General features: G+C 42.6%; 1 protein-coding gene and 1 long non-coding RNA gene across 4 annotated transcripts in view; one reads left to right on the forward strand and one right to left on the reverse strand.

The window, feature by feature from the left end:
* dnaaf11 (dynein axonemal assembly factor 11) overlaps positions 1-16,266 on the reverse strand; it is a 29,571-nt gene extending 13,305 nt beyond the window's left edge. For all 3 annotated transcript variants that reach the window (XM_040049383.1, XM_040049384.1, XM_040049385.1), the window contains exons 1-8: positions 14,577-16,266; positions 14,198-14,275; positions 13,923-14,095; positions 13,367-13,587; positions 12,462-12,635; positions 1,879-1,956; positions 767-832; positions 199-268 (exon numbers count right to left, since the gene is read on the reverse strand). In XM_040049383.1, the coding sequence (XP_039905317.1) occupies positions 199-268; positions 767-832; positions 1,879-1,956; positions 12,462-12,635; positions 13,367-13,587; positions 13,923-14,095; positions 14,198-14,275; positions 14,577-14,772 (1,056 nt within the window). In that variant the 5' untranslated portion in view covers positions 14,773-16,266. The remainder of the gene's footprint in view (positions 1-198; positions 269-766; positions 833-1,878; positions 1,957-12,461; positions 12,636-13,366; positions 13,588-13,922; positions 14,096-14,197; positions 14,276-14,576) is intronic.
* On the forward strand, positions 2,887-4,569 carry LOC120744860. Its single transcript, XR_005698471.1, has 2 exons — positions 2,887-3,790; positions 3,943-4,569. It is a non-coding gene; the product is annotated as an uncharacterized LOC120744860 (long non-coding RNA).
* Positions 16,267-16,299: the final 33 nt, after the last annotated feature.

Below are 16,299 nucleotides of genomic sequence, written 5' to 3' on the forward strand. Positions count from 1 at the left end.
CTGACAAAGACTTAATGACCGACTCTAAGTGGCTGCTGCTGCCCTTTATGATGGAAAAAGCCCCAAATTAATGGATTTGTTGTAAAGTTCAGAGTGTGCAGCCAAAACTACGCACAGGCTAAACTTCAAATTAGGCATCACCTAATCTGAAAGGTCGCCAGTTAATCTGAGTATAAAAATAAAAGCTTTACAGCGCACCTTTCCCTTGACGCTGACTCTGGCGTACGACGGCTGAACGTCCACATCGATCAAAGAGGTGTCCATGTGTCTGTGCGAAGAGGAAGGTCAGTCATTATAAACACAGACAGGTACAGACGCTGATCAGCTGATCGGGTGGAGAGTTTTGGTCGGACATCTAAAAGCCCGTCTCTGTGAAAGAAGCACCGTGATGGGTTTCCCAACCTGAGCTCCGACAGTTTAAATCAATTTGACTCGATGTGGCTGCGGTAAATCGGATTTGGTGCAAACAGCCACCACATTAGACAGAAACCAGCTACACAACACACACGAAGACAAACTATGACTAGACACAGATCTCATTTACAGCAAGAAGTTACATTTTAAAATAAAACGAGGTACAGCTTTTTCCTTTATCGATATCTAAGGTTCAATATTATTTGACAAAACTGAGAGTAACTCTGTGTCTCACCATTAAATATGGATTGATAAAACAGGTCTGTTCGCTCAGTCCATTTGAACCCCTATTTCAAGACATGATTAGTTTTTAACTTTGATAAACGAAGCTGCAGAGAGTTTGTGCTCCTACCTGTAAACTTCCAGGTCCAAGATAATCGTGTTGTTTTCTTCATCTTCTGTTAGACAGAAATCCAGCCTGTTAACAACACAGAGAGCAACAATCCAGATGTTCAAACCAGGACACATGACACTGATTCTTAATGTAAACACTGCTATCTACACCGTGCCTCCACAGACTGTATATAATAGATGGACAAATTATTATGAAAGCTCAAAGACAGAGTTTTTGTCACCACGATGTTCATTTTTGGAGCCATAAGTGACAGATGACTGAAGATAAAGTCCGATCAGTAGACTTCCTGTTGGTGCCTTCCAGTCCTGTGATTCTAGCTGCGATACAGACATCAACTTAAAATCCAAACAGGGTATTTAGTTAAAACTATGCGGGCTTAAAAAGGAGAAAATTAGCTGTGGAGACCCAAACTGTTGTTTTTTTTTTTGCAGGAGGCTGTAAATGTGTTTCTTTTTGCTCTAAAGTTGGATGTTATGAGACGACCCTGACGGTGAGGTTGGTCAAACCCACATTATTTTATGGCTTAAACTTGTTTCTGCAGCGTGTGACGTTCCCGGCCACTTGTGTGCATCTTTACTGAGCTGGCTGCTACGAGACGGGCTGCAGTGAAGCACGGCGTGCTGTCGCCCCGCTGCAGTAAGGTGATATATCACATAAAGCATATATTCCTGACCCGAGCGTGTCCTCAGCTCAGATTACCAATGAAATCAGGCGCGCTTTAAGGCCTCGACCCCTGTGGCCTTGCTCATGATATAAACCGTTTGGATAATGGAGGAGGAGCGGGGTTGCCTGCAAGCGTTCATGTTTTTCCCCAACAGGACGACAGCAAGTGGACCAGAAAAAGCACCTGATAAGTTTTCACCTGCCTCACTGAGCCAAAGTAAAAACATGACAGATATGAAGAAGAACTGTGATAGAAACTGTGGACCTGCAGCTCTTTCCTTTATAATTGTTTCCAAAATACAAATTGAACCTGTTGATCAGTCAGGGCTTTAAAATGTTATACTTAAAGATCTGATCCCAATCATCAGCAAGTTGTCATGTATTGCTGCAACAAACATGCCATCACAGTGAGGATGGAAAACCTGCTTCTGTTTCTCATTTCGTACTTGGGCTCATTGATATTCAAGACTCGTCCGTCAGCAGTGATCAGCGTCCTCGGGGCCTTCGGCTTCTTCTCCTTCCCCCTGCAGAGAAACAGCGCAGTGTGAGCAGATCACAAATGAAGTCAGGGTGTTTAAACAGTGGACTTACAGGTGACAGCACCTGGAGTCATAGTACCTTGGAGATCAAAGATTGCCCTCCCCTCCAGGAGCATCCTTAGAAAAAGAAATATAATGTGTAATGGAGTATGTTTGTGTAGGCTGAAGCCTGGAAACACAGCAGTGCAGGCACCTCGAAGGCTGAAAGTCATGAAGTCAGTATGAACGTAGTTTAACCTGCCTAACACAGGGTGAAGAACCCCTGCAGGTTCCAACACCAAGCACGATTATGTGGAATAATCTGAAAAACAACAACAACAAAAAAAGAAACTACCGATTAATCTGAGTGAGCCTGAAGAGGCGTGAGCCAAAAAGTGGTAGCTGCAATATAAAAGTGCAAAAGAATGAACGGTTCAAACAGGTATGATATAAAAGCTCTAAAAGTGTGATTTTAAAAAAAGGTGCTTGCTAACAAATTATTCTCTTCACTTGTCCTGAAAACTGAAACAAAACTTTTAGCTTCATACAGAAATATCAGATTAACATCGGAAATAGCTCATCAAAATTATAAATAAAAGTGGAAATTATTATGGAAGTTAAAAATATGAAAAAAGAAATTAAATTAGCGGCTAAACATGAAGTATAAAAATTTTAAATAACTACATAAGATTGTGAAAAAGCGCATAAGTTGAATTTGCCAGTTAAAAATACGGATAAAGAAATGAAACAGCTGAACACTTAAACAGCTAGCTAAAACCATTACCAAATGAAACATAAAAAACTGGAAATTATCAGCTAAATGTTTTGCTAGCAGTAAAACCGTTTGCTAAGTGTAGCTTAACAGTAGCTGTAAGCTAAAATTATTAGCTTATTATTATTATTATTATTATTATTATTATTATTATTATTATTATGGATGTGGAAAAACTAAAGACTGAGAAAAGTCCCAGAGTCATCCCTTCGGTGTGCTCTCATCACCATCTGCCGCACAACCGGTCGCTCAATTAGCTGCGAGAAGCAGACGGCGACACGAGCGCTGACGGGGAAACACACACCTCATATCAGCCTGTCTATTAGGCCCACCGAGCAGCAGATGAACCTGTCAGCAGTCCAGGTGGGTGAGTGTTTAGCGCTCTGCAGAGGGTCGGCCGCCGCGACCTCCGCAGCCGTACATCAGCCAAGGAGAGGGAGGGAAGCAGGAGAGGGGGGCGACGGCGTGCTTGAGGAGGCTTCGATGTGCTGAACCGGAGGATGTCAGGTCGTGGTTTTTATTGGAGTGGTTGGCTGCAGCGAGCGATAATGAGTCTAAGTGAAACTGTGGAGAAGCCTCGTGGTCATCTGTGTGACGGCCCTCGAATTGTAAGAGTCGAATCAGCGGGGTTCAGAAGGCGAGGTCGTCACATGGGTCACGCAGACTTCAGAGAGTTCCTGGAAGTGCTTAGCAGGTCTCTGAAATGTGTGAATATACAGAGAGAGGGTGAATGCTGCCTCTGTGACAGTGCTCTAACTGTTAGGTTTATAAATGGACGCTTTATCTTCTCGGTTTGTTTTTATAGCTGATTAGACAGTTTTACTGATTTGGCCCATCTGATTGTTTCTGGTGCACAAACTGCTTCCACTCAGGATCCGAGGGCTCCGTAAATGGTTCAAAGTGAGTGTGAAAGTGATGATTTTAGACTCTAAGAGCTTCATGTTGGGCTTTCCTTCAGCATCAGTCGGGGTTTAATGACGCAGGACTCTGACTTCCACTGGAGTCCAAAGTGATGACTGCTTCCTTTATATTTCAGTCACTTCCTGGATGTGGTGGTGTTAGTCTGAGGTGAGGCTGACAGAAATTATCCAAACAGAATGAGCATCTCCATCACTTTCTGTTCAAACAGCAGCTTTTCCCTCGATGCCACATACTGTCGACTCGTCAAGGTCCCAGTGTGGCTGCCTGAGCTGTAAACCCATAACTTCTATCTTTTTAAGGGTGCATCTGTCAAAGAGCAGAGTAATGGGGACGTCAGAGGTGACAGTTCCAGAGCTGAGGGCGATCTGTTCAGACAGCGCTCAGTTAGCCGTGCGGCCCGCAGAGAAGTCCAAATCCATGCCGGATTCACAGCTGCATTCCCCACGCGGAGGGCAGTAAGGTGCTGCAGCACCTCTGAACCCAACATCTGTTTGCTGCTGTTACAGTGACACACAGCACACGGGCAAAGTCATCCATCATAGAGGAGCTGTGAGAGCCAGAGACCACGATTACACAACAGCTCAAATACAGCTCGACACCAAGAAGACACCAGCACTAAAACAGATCAATATTTTAAGGTAACTTTAAATTGTTGGGTCGCTCCTTAGAATATAAAGCACCTGAGGTGACTGTTGTCATTTATCAACATATGAATAAAACTGAATTGAATTCAAATTCATTGGAAGTGGAAAAAGATGGACGGACGGTTGGATGTGCTCTGTGCAGCTTTTCCAGTTTGAGGTTTGAACTGTAAAATGAACGTTTAGGTGTTTGTGTTTTCTTATTTGGAGCAAACTCAACGCAGACACAGTGTCGTTACTCTACTGCTTTACTCTGTAAACAAAAGACAACAGTGATCTTAGATATCTGGTTTCAGCATCACTGTTTTGGTTCACTTTAACTGCTCCGAAGTCGTCATTTTACCTGCATCAGGTAGAAAAGACTCTGACAGTGAACTGCTTGTAGCAGAAAACAGGCGCACTGGTGCATTTAGTGGTCTCGTTAGTTCCCTGTAGAGTTTGAGGAGATGAAAGAGGCTAAAAGAGGGTCAGTAACAAACTTAGGGCTATCTATACTGTCATGGATAAACACCAGCCAGGCAACACCTCTGTGTGGTGTTTTCCCTCCTCTCAGACGAACAGAGCAGCCATTTAACATGGGCCCGTCTCCCGGCTGACCTTATCGCAGAATCCACCTCAGGACCAGGAAATTCATCTTTCCTGACAATCCGGTGACGGCCCAACTGCACGCATCAAGTCAGCGCGCTCTGACAGCCGTGCGTGAGGAGGCGGTAAAAACGGCAACGCCGTGTCAACCTGATTTTCTGCTTGGACAGCGCGCTGGCCAGGGATGCTGCTGTGATGTGGATAAGTAGGTAGACTATCACCTGTATCACACCAGGATTATCCACAGGTGTAACCTCACATCTTCTAAATCCAACCGTCCTCAGCAAACGACTGAGGCTGGATTACATTTCAAGACTGTGCAGATTTAACATCTCACATAACAAATGAAGAGGAGAGGATGTGACAGAAGCCCGACACGCTGAAACACCTCTGGGCTGATGTGAGGCGTTTCCTGTGGGCAGAGATTAAGCAGCGGTGTTCGTCATACACAGCTCAGCTGTTTGTGACTCTGTGGCTCGAGGTGTTATGAAAGCTAAACGCTGTGAGTCAGCGCTGCGTCCACAGGTCAGCGAGACGAGCGGACGGTAGATAGAAAGGTTTTTTTTAAACCTTTGCCTAAAGCGGAAAAATGACCAAGTAAAGCAGATGTGTCAGGCCTCGCTGTGCAAACAGCCAATTTATTACAGCATCCACTGATCCTGGACCAGCCTCAGTGCTGTGAAACCTCGTTTTATCCTGAGATATACTCTCTGTTTACGTCACAGGAGCCACGACGGCAGAACTCAACAAGTTTTACTGAAACACAAAGTCTGATGTTTCTGTGCCGCCTGGAAACGACACCCAGCTCTTTGTTTAAGATCACAGAGGAAATTATTGACAAGATTTTCAAAAAAAACTGGAACTTAGTTATCCAGAAAGACCTCACAGTTTCTCTCACTGGATAGAAAAGCTTTTATTTTATGTTGACAAGAATCCACAGAGCCTGTCTGTTTCTCAGATTACATGAGGTGCTGCATCAGTGCTTATTTTGCATCTTATTTAGTGATTAAATAGCTCAGAAATTAGAAAACAAAAAGTACTTTTCATCTTTAAGGCTTTATAAAAACAAGCACAGTGATGTAAGGATTAAAGGCTCTGCTAACATCGTGATGTGAAGCTTGAACCATGGAGGCTGTCATAGCGACATCTGCACAGATCTAAGGCCAGCGCTGAGCTCCTTCATCTCTTTATGAGGCTGAAGATCTCGGGGGTAACGAGCATACTATGAATTTAAATCCTGCTGATGATGCTGGCTGGAAGAGTTATTTTATTGGCAGTAATCCTGACTTATATCTCTGAAACACTCCAAAGAATAAAAAAGACACACTGTCATTGTAACATCTGCATTTTTCCACATCGTCACTTCAAAGTAAACAAAGAGAACAAAGTTGGAGGAATGACCATGTGACAAACATGCTTACGTGCATTGTAACTGTAATAAATTTACAATTTACAATTTAGAAAGGTAGTTCTAAAACAACTTCAGGCCTTTTTAGATGCAAATGGTATTAATGAAAAGTTTCAGTCTGGTTTTAAACCTCGCCACAGCACAGAGACAGCCTTACTTAGAGTTTTTAATGATCTTCTTTTAACTGTTGACTCTGGATATTCTGTGGTCTTAGTTTTACTTGACTTATCTGCTGCTTTTGACACGGTTAACCACAACATTCTTCTATCAAGATTGGAACATGTTGTTAGTCTCAAAGGTGCGGTTTTATCTTGGTTTAAATCCTATCTCTCAGAGAGGTCGTTCTCTGTTGCTATGGGGCAACACTCCTCGGCTTCTGCCCCTATTTATTGTGGTGTGCCTCAAGGGTCCGTGCTCGGTCCTGCTCTTTTCTCTTTGTACATGTTGCCCTTGGGATTAATTTTTAGTAAATACAACATCTCCTTTCACTGTTATGCCGATGATATCCAGATTTATTTACCTTTGAAATCCGATGTGACTGCTTCTTTGCAACCTCTGTTCAACTGTTTGCATGAAGTTAAAATTTGGTTATCACATAATTTCCTTACATTGAACGAGAATAAGACCGAAATCATAGTCTTTGGTAGTCACACTCCGCTAGACCAGTTAGCTGATGCCCTAGGCCCTCTCGCTAGCCATCTTTCGTCCACTGTAAGAAACCTCGGAGTGTTCCTGGATGGCTCTTTTAAACTCGAGAAACAGGTGTCCACTGTGGTAAAAAACAGCTTTTACCAGTTGCGTCAGATTTCCAAAGCAAAACCGTTCCTTCCTTTAAAAGATCTTGAAAAGCTTATCCACGCATTTATTACATCCAGATTGGACGACTGTAACTCCCTCTACTCGGGCCTCCAACACTCCTCTCTTTGCCGGCTCCAGTTAATTCAAAATGCAGCGGCGCGTCTTTTAACAGGTACGAGAATTCATGAACACATAACTCCAATTTTAGCCAAATTACATTGGCTCCCTGTTAAATATCGTATAGATTTTAAAATTCTTTTGTTCACTTTTAATATTTAGAATAATTTAGCGCCCAGTTATCTTTCTGATTTACTCCATTCATACAATCCCAACAGGGCACTTAGATCATCCAACCATAGGCTCCTAGCACAACCTAGGACTCGAATGAAGTCGAGAGGCGATCAGGCCTTTGCATCCGTGGCACCCAGACTCTGGAATAACCTCCCCGTTCATATTCGCACTGCCGAGTCTATCCAGTCTTTTAAATTACGTCTTAAAACTTATTTTTTTACTTTGGCTTTTGATTCTGTCTAGTTGGCTGTTTTAGCTTGTTGCGTTGTTACCTATTGTTTGTTGTCCTCTTCTATTGTTTGTTTTAACTGTCTCATGTTTTTATTGACTGTGAAGCACTATGGTCAACACTGTTGTTTTAATATGTGCTATATAAATAAATTTTGATTTGATTTGAATGAACAGGTGGACAAATAGAATCACTGGAGCTTTTTGGCCTTCTGTCCTCTAAGAGACGCTGAATGTTTTCCTGGTGACCAGAGGTGCTGATTTAATATTCAGAGCCTGCAGCGGGGTTCATCGCCCCGTGAACTGGAAGCTCGGAGCGACCCCAGAGGAGCAGGCTTTGTGTGTTTATTATTCTGCACGTCTATTACATGTCAAGTTTATCTGGATGGTCTCTAATCACAGCTACAGTTCTGCCTCCACAAGACCGAATCGTGGAAACAAAGAAGAGCGAGAATGAAAATGATATTCCTCAAACAGGAAGGAAAAGGGAGGAATTCAACCTTCACCCAAGGACACTGCAAGGACCTGAGGAAGGTAAAAGCTCCACAGGGGACAGACAGTCAGGATCAGAACAACAGTCAGGACAATCTTTTTAAACACAGAGGCACTGAATGAAAACATCATTAAAGTGTCTATATCCTTAAAAGAAGACACAAACTAAAAGTAGGCGGAGCTGTGTGCCTCTGATTACCATATTAGGGATATCCGCTCTCAGTGACATCACACAGATCCAAGTGTTTATTACCATCAATTCATCCATTTTATTCTGCTTATCTCTATTCAGACATGGACAGATTTTACTCTCCTCAGCCACCTCCTCTGATTCTTCCAGGATGACAAAAATCCTGTTCCCAATCCAGTTGAGACACAAGCTCTCCAGCACATATTAGTCCCGTCCAGGGTCTTCACAGGGAGACAGGCGTGGAGACCAGCTGGCAACCTCCAGTCTACAAACTGATGTGTATTTGCTGACTACCTGAGAGTGGTTGCTGAAGGTTGCTGGCAGTCCGGAGAGTAAAATTAGTCACAAAGGGGAACGCGATGCTACACTGAAAACCTCCGTCCTACTGCTTTGGTGCTAGCAGACTGTCACTGCCACCGGTCTCTCACATGGAAGACATCAACCTGGCTGCAAAGAACTCACAAAGCTGTAATGAAGTCGTAAAAAGTGCAACACAAACCACACACATGGTTACAAAAATCTGTGATTTTCCAGCTAATCTGCACCATTTTTCTCCCACAGCGGAGCGTTCACTGTAAACTGAAATAATCAGCATTTCTGAGCCTCTGCACTCTGACTGGGCTGCTCTCAGTGAGGGAAACCTCACAGCTGCAGGCTGATATCAGCATACTGACAGGGAAAGTGTGTGTGTGTGTGTGTGTGTGTGTGTGTGTGTGTAGGACAGAAACACTTTGAGAAGCAGATGTTTAACACACTACACATACTCAATTAACACCCTGGTAAGAGGGTCACCTTACAGGTGAGCACTAATTACAGCAAAATAATTAGACTCATGACAGACCAGCGCTGTAATCTGATTGGTGTAAAAGCAGAAGACACGAGTGGCTTGGACGAGTAGGGCCACTGCAAAGGAAACAGTCAGCAGCTATATTTTAAAGAGAGTTCGTGTATAATCAGCTAATCACAGCTCATCAGATTAACACAGGTGCCTGAAATCAAAGTCCTTTTACAAGCACGCCTCTGCCATTTTATCAGCAGTTAGTCTGAAGCCTTCACCTAACAGCAAAGAGAGAGAGCTGTAACTTTAATTTGTCCGGAGTGTGTTTAAAAAGTGTGGCTTCTGTACGGTGGCCCTGAGAGGTCAAATCCATTGCAACTCAAAAAAACACCATCAAATACTAAAATGCTGCAAAATCACACAAAACACAGCAGAAGTGTTTTTGGGGAGACAAAAGCGTGTCGGACCGGCTGCAGGAGCGACAGGCTAACAGTAAACAGCTAATAGTAAACACAGTATTATATGAATCATGTGATTGAAACACACACAACCTTGCAGCTTCTTCTTACTTTACACTGATGAATCATCAGTGTCTCCATCCTTCATGTTTTTCATCGTCACTTCGTTGTTTTTTTCTATTTCGTTTGTGTTTTGTCTGCTTTTGAAGTATTTTTCTGTTTGCTGGCGTTTTCTTAAGTTCCAGTACATTTGACCTCTCGGGGCCACCGTACCTCTGGTCCATGTTCACACATATATATATATATATATAATATATTATATCATATAAAGAATAAAATCTATAAACAGGAATTTAAAGCAGACCAAAAGGAAGCTCAGTATTCACACAGTTAATTTTTCTGTGCTGTCAGCTCTGAAACTGACGGAACTCAAACCGCCGTCATTTCACCCACACGACTGATGTGACGAACCACCGGCTCACGCTCTACAGCCGTCTGACATCAACAACATCCACAACATCAAAACCACGAACACGTCAGCAAATCTGCCCTGAAACACCTCAAAATGCCCCAGTTATGTCTTTAGTGTGAGTCATTAGTCTGCAGAGTGTGTGGCAGCTGGGCAGTTTGACCTTCACAGACCGAGTATACAGTGTAAACACACAGTCCATGCTTTACATACAGAACATATGAATCCCTAAAACTTAATAATTTACTGGAAAATCTGGACATTTTAGACTCTAAATGCTCCTTATTGTTTGTAAATGACATCAAACATTTACATTTATGCAGTTAGGTCCATAAATATCTGGACAGGCGTTTTTTATGTTGTTTCCTCTTCAGGATAAGACTGAAGTGCAGACTTTCAGCTTGAACTCAAAGAGTTTATTTAAACTAGACGTTCAGAGGCCCAAAAGCTTGAATTTAAAAAAAAGTATATAATCCATCAGTGTTCATTAAAGTCAGCAACATTACACATAACCTGTAATATAAACCTGCTAATTTCGCTAACATGCTAACAGTTCAGTGAAAGTGCAGCTTCCATCGTCTCCTGTTTCTCTTTATTAACTCCACTGCACACTTTGCTGTTATGTGTTTTAAAGATGTTAAAGCGTCTTCGTGTTTTCTTCTTTGTTCATTCTTCCTCCAGCTGCAGTTTTAAATGTGCAGCAGCACAGATCAGAAGCTGTGACACTGCAGACTGTACAAACTCTTCTTTAGTTAGAATATTGTTCCTCTAACGCCTGTTTGTTGTATATTTAGGCTTCGGGGCTTCAGGGTCGGTGTTTTTAGACAGATTTCAGTAAACAGTCGCCACTGAGTCTCATCAGTCAGTCCCGCTCTGACACCTGGATGTAAATCACTCAGGATTATTGGCACCTTCGAGCTCACTGGCCGAGTCATTCGTCACAAACACAACAGAACAAAATCCTCCCTGACCGCCTGAACCCGCTCGTCTCTCTGACGCCACCGCCTCGCCTCGGGTACAGAACACTTTGTTCGTCTGAGAGCTCCTCATTAACCCGACAGTCCGAGCTGGACCGCAGACTCATCCTGCCCGTCAGCCAACGTATTTGTCTGATTCATGCTGCTTCACGCATCCTCGACTCAAAATACATTAAGTGTTGTCCTGGTGAATCGGCTAACAAAGTCAACGTCACAGAAAAAAAGACAATACAGCCAAAAGTTTGTGGACAGCAGCTGCATTTCAGACAGCTGTACTCTTCCACCTGTTTTAAGGTTTTAGTAAGTCTTTATAAATGATGGGCGGAGCCATCGTGGCATCACCCATCTTGAAGCGTCTACATTAGCGTTTTTTAGCTGGAAGTGATGATATTTGGACACGAGGTTGGAACAGCTAAATTATCAGCTTGAACAACCAGCTGCGTCTACAGCCTGCACGGGTGCATCACACACTCCTGACAGAATACTAGAATTTCATTCACGACATGGATGATGGTCTGTTAGCACCATTAACTGCACAGGAAACTCGATAATCACATTAAATATCTTTATTGTGAAACTTCTGTGATTAATTTAATATTTAAAAGCTTCAAAAGAATATGAAGAAACAACAGCTATGACTTTTGTTCAAAGCATTTCTGTATTGTGCTGAAGAGAGATTGCCTGAAGCTGAACTAAGGCCAGGCTGTACTTGTTTTATAGTATTACTTTGTACCACAAGGTGGTGCAGCGAGTCAGTATAACCTTTATTTAAAGAGGAAAGTCATTAATAGCACACTCTTTTCTAACAGAGTAACATGAAAAAGAAAATGTCTTGAGGAAAATGGGAACGGCTAAAAAAGAAGAGTTAAAAACAGTGGCACACAACACAAAGCAAAGTGCTGCCCCCTAATGGTGAAAGTTTCAGTTAAAATGTGCGCATGAGGGTAATTACAAAAAGTGCACACAAGCAGACCTGAGGCCTACCAGACACCCAGCAGCTACACTCAGCATACCTGTCAAACACAGGGGCCACACCTCTAAATATAAGCCACGCCTCTAATTTATGCCAGTCAGACAAATAGTAATCTCTGACCGGCACAGAAATCCCACCATTCGGGATCTGCTGCTGTGGAGTTTTCAGGTGTGATTATAGAGACATCTGGTGGCTGAACTAGTGAATTGCATCCAAAAAAACACCATATGAAAATGAGCATGTGTTTTACGTCACACAAGTAAATGTTTTTAATGTTTTTGATTAATGAAGATAAATTTAGAGTGTTTTTTTCTTCCATGCACCCCCCCCCCCCGCCCCAAGAAGTTTGTAGCTGACACTTTGAAACAGCCTGTTAATTTTCTTTTATGTCTCCTGTACAAGTACAAGGCACATATTTGTTGTCTGGGCCTTACTGACCTCATTATTTCATACAGCCTGATTAACCAGTGAGTTCATTACAACAGTTGAGTAAATAAGTCAGTGTGGTGCTCAGATCTCACGGCACTTACTTCTCCTTGGCCCGCCTCTTCTCCTCCAGGTGCCGGTGAGCCTCTAGACGAGATTCGGGGGTGAAGCTGCACGGTGTGTGCCAGAACTCGCGCTCCCTTTGCTCCTCATCCTCCTCCGGGTTCTTTGGGTTCTCGTTCAACTCCTGGTTCTCCTTATTCTTCTCTGACTCTGGACTGATGAAACCAGAAGGTCTTAGGTCATCACTGAGTTTGTAAAGACAGTTTAAAGACTCTTCGATCACCTGAACTCATCAGGGTGACCTGTAAGTGTTGCTATGAATCACGTGAAGATTCCATAAGAGTAATTTTGCTGTGGCTGCACACTGACAGTAAAGGTCCTGGATCTTGACTCCCTATAGTTTTAGAAAAAATTTAAGATGTTATCATCACTTATTGTTACTTTTCACGCCCTCTATCGCAGTTAGCAACACCTCTGACCGTCTAGAGCGCCTCTACATACGTGACATCCTCGTCAGAGGTCTTTAGTCCGCCTCAGGGACCAGGAAACTAAAGGAGACACAGTGTTTGCAGTCTGAGCCTCAAAAATCAGCAACAGCTTCCTTGAAATCACGTTTTCTGGATTTCACTTTTACATATTTTACTTCCAAAACAAATCTCTAAGTGTAAAGCAGATATGAGAGTGACTGGTTCCAATTAGAGGCTCATAAGCCAAATCTAGTCCACACAGCAAACATATTTGTCCCTTTTTTCCCTCTTCCTCCTGATTTTAGCAGTTTCACTTACTTGACTTGAATATTCTGCTGTTTGAGACCAGATTTGTTCAACATAATCATGCGTATTAACAAGGACGTTAATAAAAAGTGAAATCTTGTCTCACTGCAGTTTGGAATGGCAGCATCTCCGAAACTTTCTGTACAAGAGTAACGATTTATCTTCTCACTCACGCTGTGTTGTTGATGTCGGTGTACCAGCGGCCATCAAAGCCTGGTTTCCTCTCCTTCTTTTCCTCCTCAACTCCTGCTTCCTTCCTCCTCGCCTCCTCTTTCTCCTCAGCTCTCCTCCTCAGGTATTCCTGCTCCTGCTCAGCGACGCGCCTCCTCGCCTCCTCCAGACCCTGCGAGGCTCGGATCCGTTCTGACCGGCTGATTTCTGTCCCGTCCAGACTCTGAGGACACAGAGCGAGAGCTGGGACTCAAACTCTGAACCTCCATCAGGGTTTAAGCTCACAGCCTGACGACCAAACTGCTTTCAGTGGTCTTTAAACGACTGTCACACATTTTTCTCCTGGAGCTTCACTGGCTGTTGCTTTCACTGAAGTGTTCTCAGCTCTGACCTTTTAACATCAGACTAACTGAATCCCTGCAGACACTTTTTCATCAAATACTTTGTCATCAGAATCTTCCAGACGGAGCTCAGCTGCCTCAATCATAAGTAAACCCAAACAAATAACAGCAGCCTCCACCTCTCTGGATGTAGACGAGGATCCACCTCAGACGTTACCTTGAGCTGAGGCAGTGCAGCCACCACAAACTGCCTGTAGCCCTCGAACTGCGTGCAGGGATTCCCCACCAGAAACAGCTCTCGGAGGTGGATGTTGTGTCTCAGGGACTCCACGCTGCTCAGGCGGCCCACGAAGTTCACCGTCAGGTCCAGTTTCTGCAGGCTCTCACAGCCTGATGAGCGGGAAGTGGAAACAGAAAGGCGACATGTTTACATGTTTACAGGACAGAAAAACAAGCGCTGAATTAAAGCCCGTACATACGCTATGCACTGACCTTCAAGGTTTTCAATGACTTCAATGTTGTTCAAGGCCAGATTCAAGTACTCCAGCTTCTTCAGTCGGCCAACATTTTCTAAACGAACAAAAACACAAAATCACAAAGTTCCTGTAGAGGCAGCTGATGACCTTTTGAGAACAAAAGCATCTGTGTGAATGTTTTCCTTGGTAAGATGATGTGACAACACATCTAACGTCTGACTGATGTCAGCTAAACTCAGCCCAAGTAGTAGTGGCCCAAACATAAATACCACAACTGTTCTCAAGACCTCACTTTCATAATAACTGGTGATATTTCAGTAAATAGACCAAGCCAACACTAAAATGCAGTCATTTCTTCCTTCAAATGGTTCTAACCACACTGAGGCCCGTCTCACCGATCCTGGGGATGAGGTTGTTCTGCAGGTAGAGGATCCTCAGCTCCTTGCACCACCTGTCGAGGTGTTCGATCCTCTCGATGTCCTGCTGATGCAGAGAAACTTCCTCCAGTGAGAAGATCTCACACTCATTGTGCTCGGCGCGCCGGCGGATCAAATCCTCTGTGACTGAAACAGATTTTCCTTTGAACTTCATCTGAATCCGTTTCTAATAAAAACGTCTTCTCAGCAGGTCAGCAGGAGTTAGGGGGGAATCAATGCTGCAGGCTGGTTTAACCTGCTTCACTCAATCTCTAATCACAAATTATTCAATCAATACTAATTTATAGTAGATGCTAATTAGAAAACTAAAACTAAATAGTCATGTGTGTTGTTAAACATGGTTTTAAGTCGGTTAAAAACAGGATCCTGATGACCTGAAATAGTCAGGTTTTTTTAATAATTAGGATGTCTTTACTTTCATGGCCAAAAAAGTGTTCAAAGCTTAAATGTACAAAAACAGAATTCTGTTTTCATAAATTCAAGTTGAGTTAAAGCGTGCCTGTTAAGTCACGTGACTTAAAGTACTTTTTAAAACACGAAAACTCAGAGCAATCCTGTCCCACATAAATAAACTTCTTATTTTTAGCACCATAAAAATAACACTAGATTTAATTTAGCAATGTAGGCAAAGTAAAGAGGAGTTTGGGTCTTTTCGTATAAAATCTGGAAAGAAAAATCCACTGATTTTTGTATAATAAATTTATTCAAAGATTTAACTTCGAGTTATGGATATTTAATGATTGACAGGCCCTTAGAGTACATAAGACTGGGCTGAAATTTGGGACTTTTTCATTTAAAAAAAAAATCTAAATTTTTTTTTAGATTCATCAGAAACTTTCAGGGTTAAAAAAACACATTTAAGCTGCAACCAAATCAACTTTAAACCCAGTATCACAATCTTGATACCTGCTCTAGTTCCCTGTAAACATACACCTGTGATGTTTGAGAAACCCAGAACATAATTAAAAAACTCACTTTCATTCTGAAATATATTTCTAGCATCCTTTAAGTGTCTTCAAACTATCACGGTATACAAATACTCGAACTGCTGACAGACATATGAATATATATTTTGAATCATTCAGAGAACTGAACTGTTTTTACTAACACAGACTAACACTGGAAATACTAAATACGTTTTCTGACAACATGCTAACTTGAATTTCACCGCCATGACCGTCCCGTGAGTTCATACCGGGCACAAACCGGTTCAAAGCGGGTTTTAAAACAACAAAAGTTCACGGACAGGCCACAAAATCGGTTATACTGTCAGTTATGAACATTGAAACAACAAATGGTGTATTTTTGCCTCTATTTCTTTCACTTACTGTAAACCATCGTCCTATCTGTGGCCAACCGTTGCCATGGAAACCAAACAGCAGCTGCTGCGTTCGAGTGCTGTGGTAAAATTCACCACTCCACACGGACTACAAATGAAGTTACATTGTTGAGGGTGCTTTTTGAAATTGCCCTATGCTGACTTAAAGACTGTCACGACAGAGGCGCGGATATTCACGAATAGGAATGCTGAGATCTTTTCAGATGTGTGCTGCTGTTTAACTTTGAAGTGTGGTTACTTTAATTATCTGAAGAGGCATTTTGCTAGGCTCTTCGACTGTAACTAAAAAAAAAAACCGTGTTGTTAATTACTTACTTGGGTAAAGTAAGGCTGTGATGATTT

This window comes from Simochromis diagramma, unplaced genomic scaffold, assembly GCF_900408965.1.
Source record: "Simochromis diagramma unplaced genomic scaffold, fSimDia1.1 OVJJ01000355.1, whole genome shotgun sequence".
In the NCBI taxonomy this organism is placed as follows: Eukaryota; Metazoa; Chordata; class Actinopteri; order Cichliformes; family Cichlidae; genus Simochromis; species Simochromis diagramma.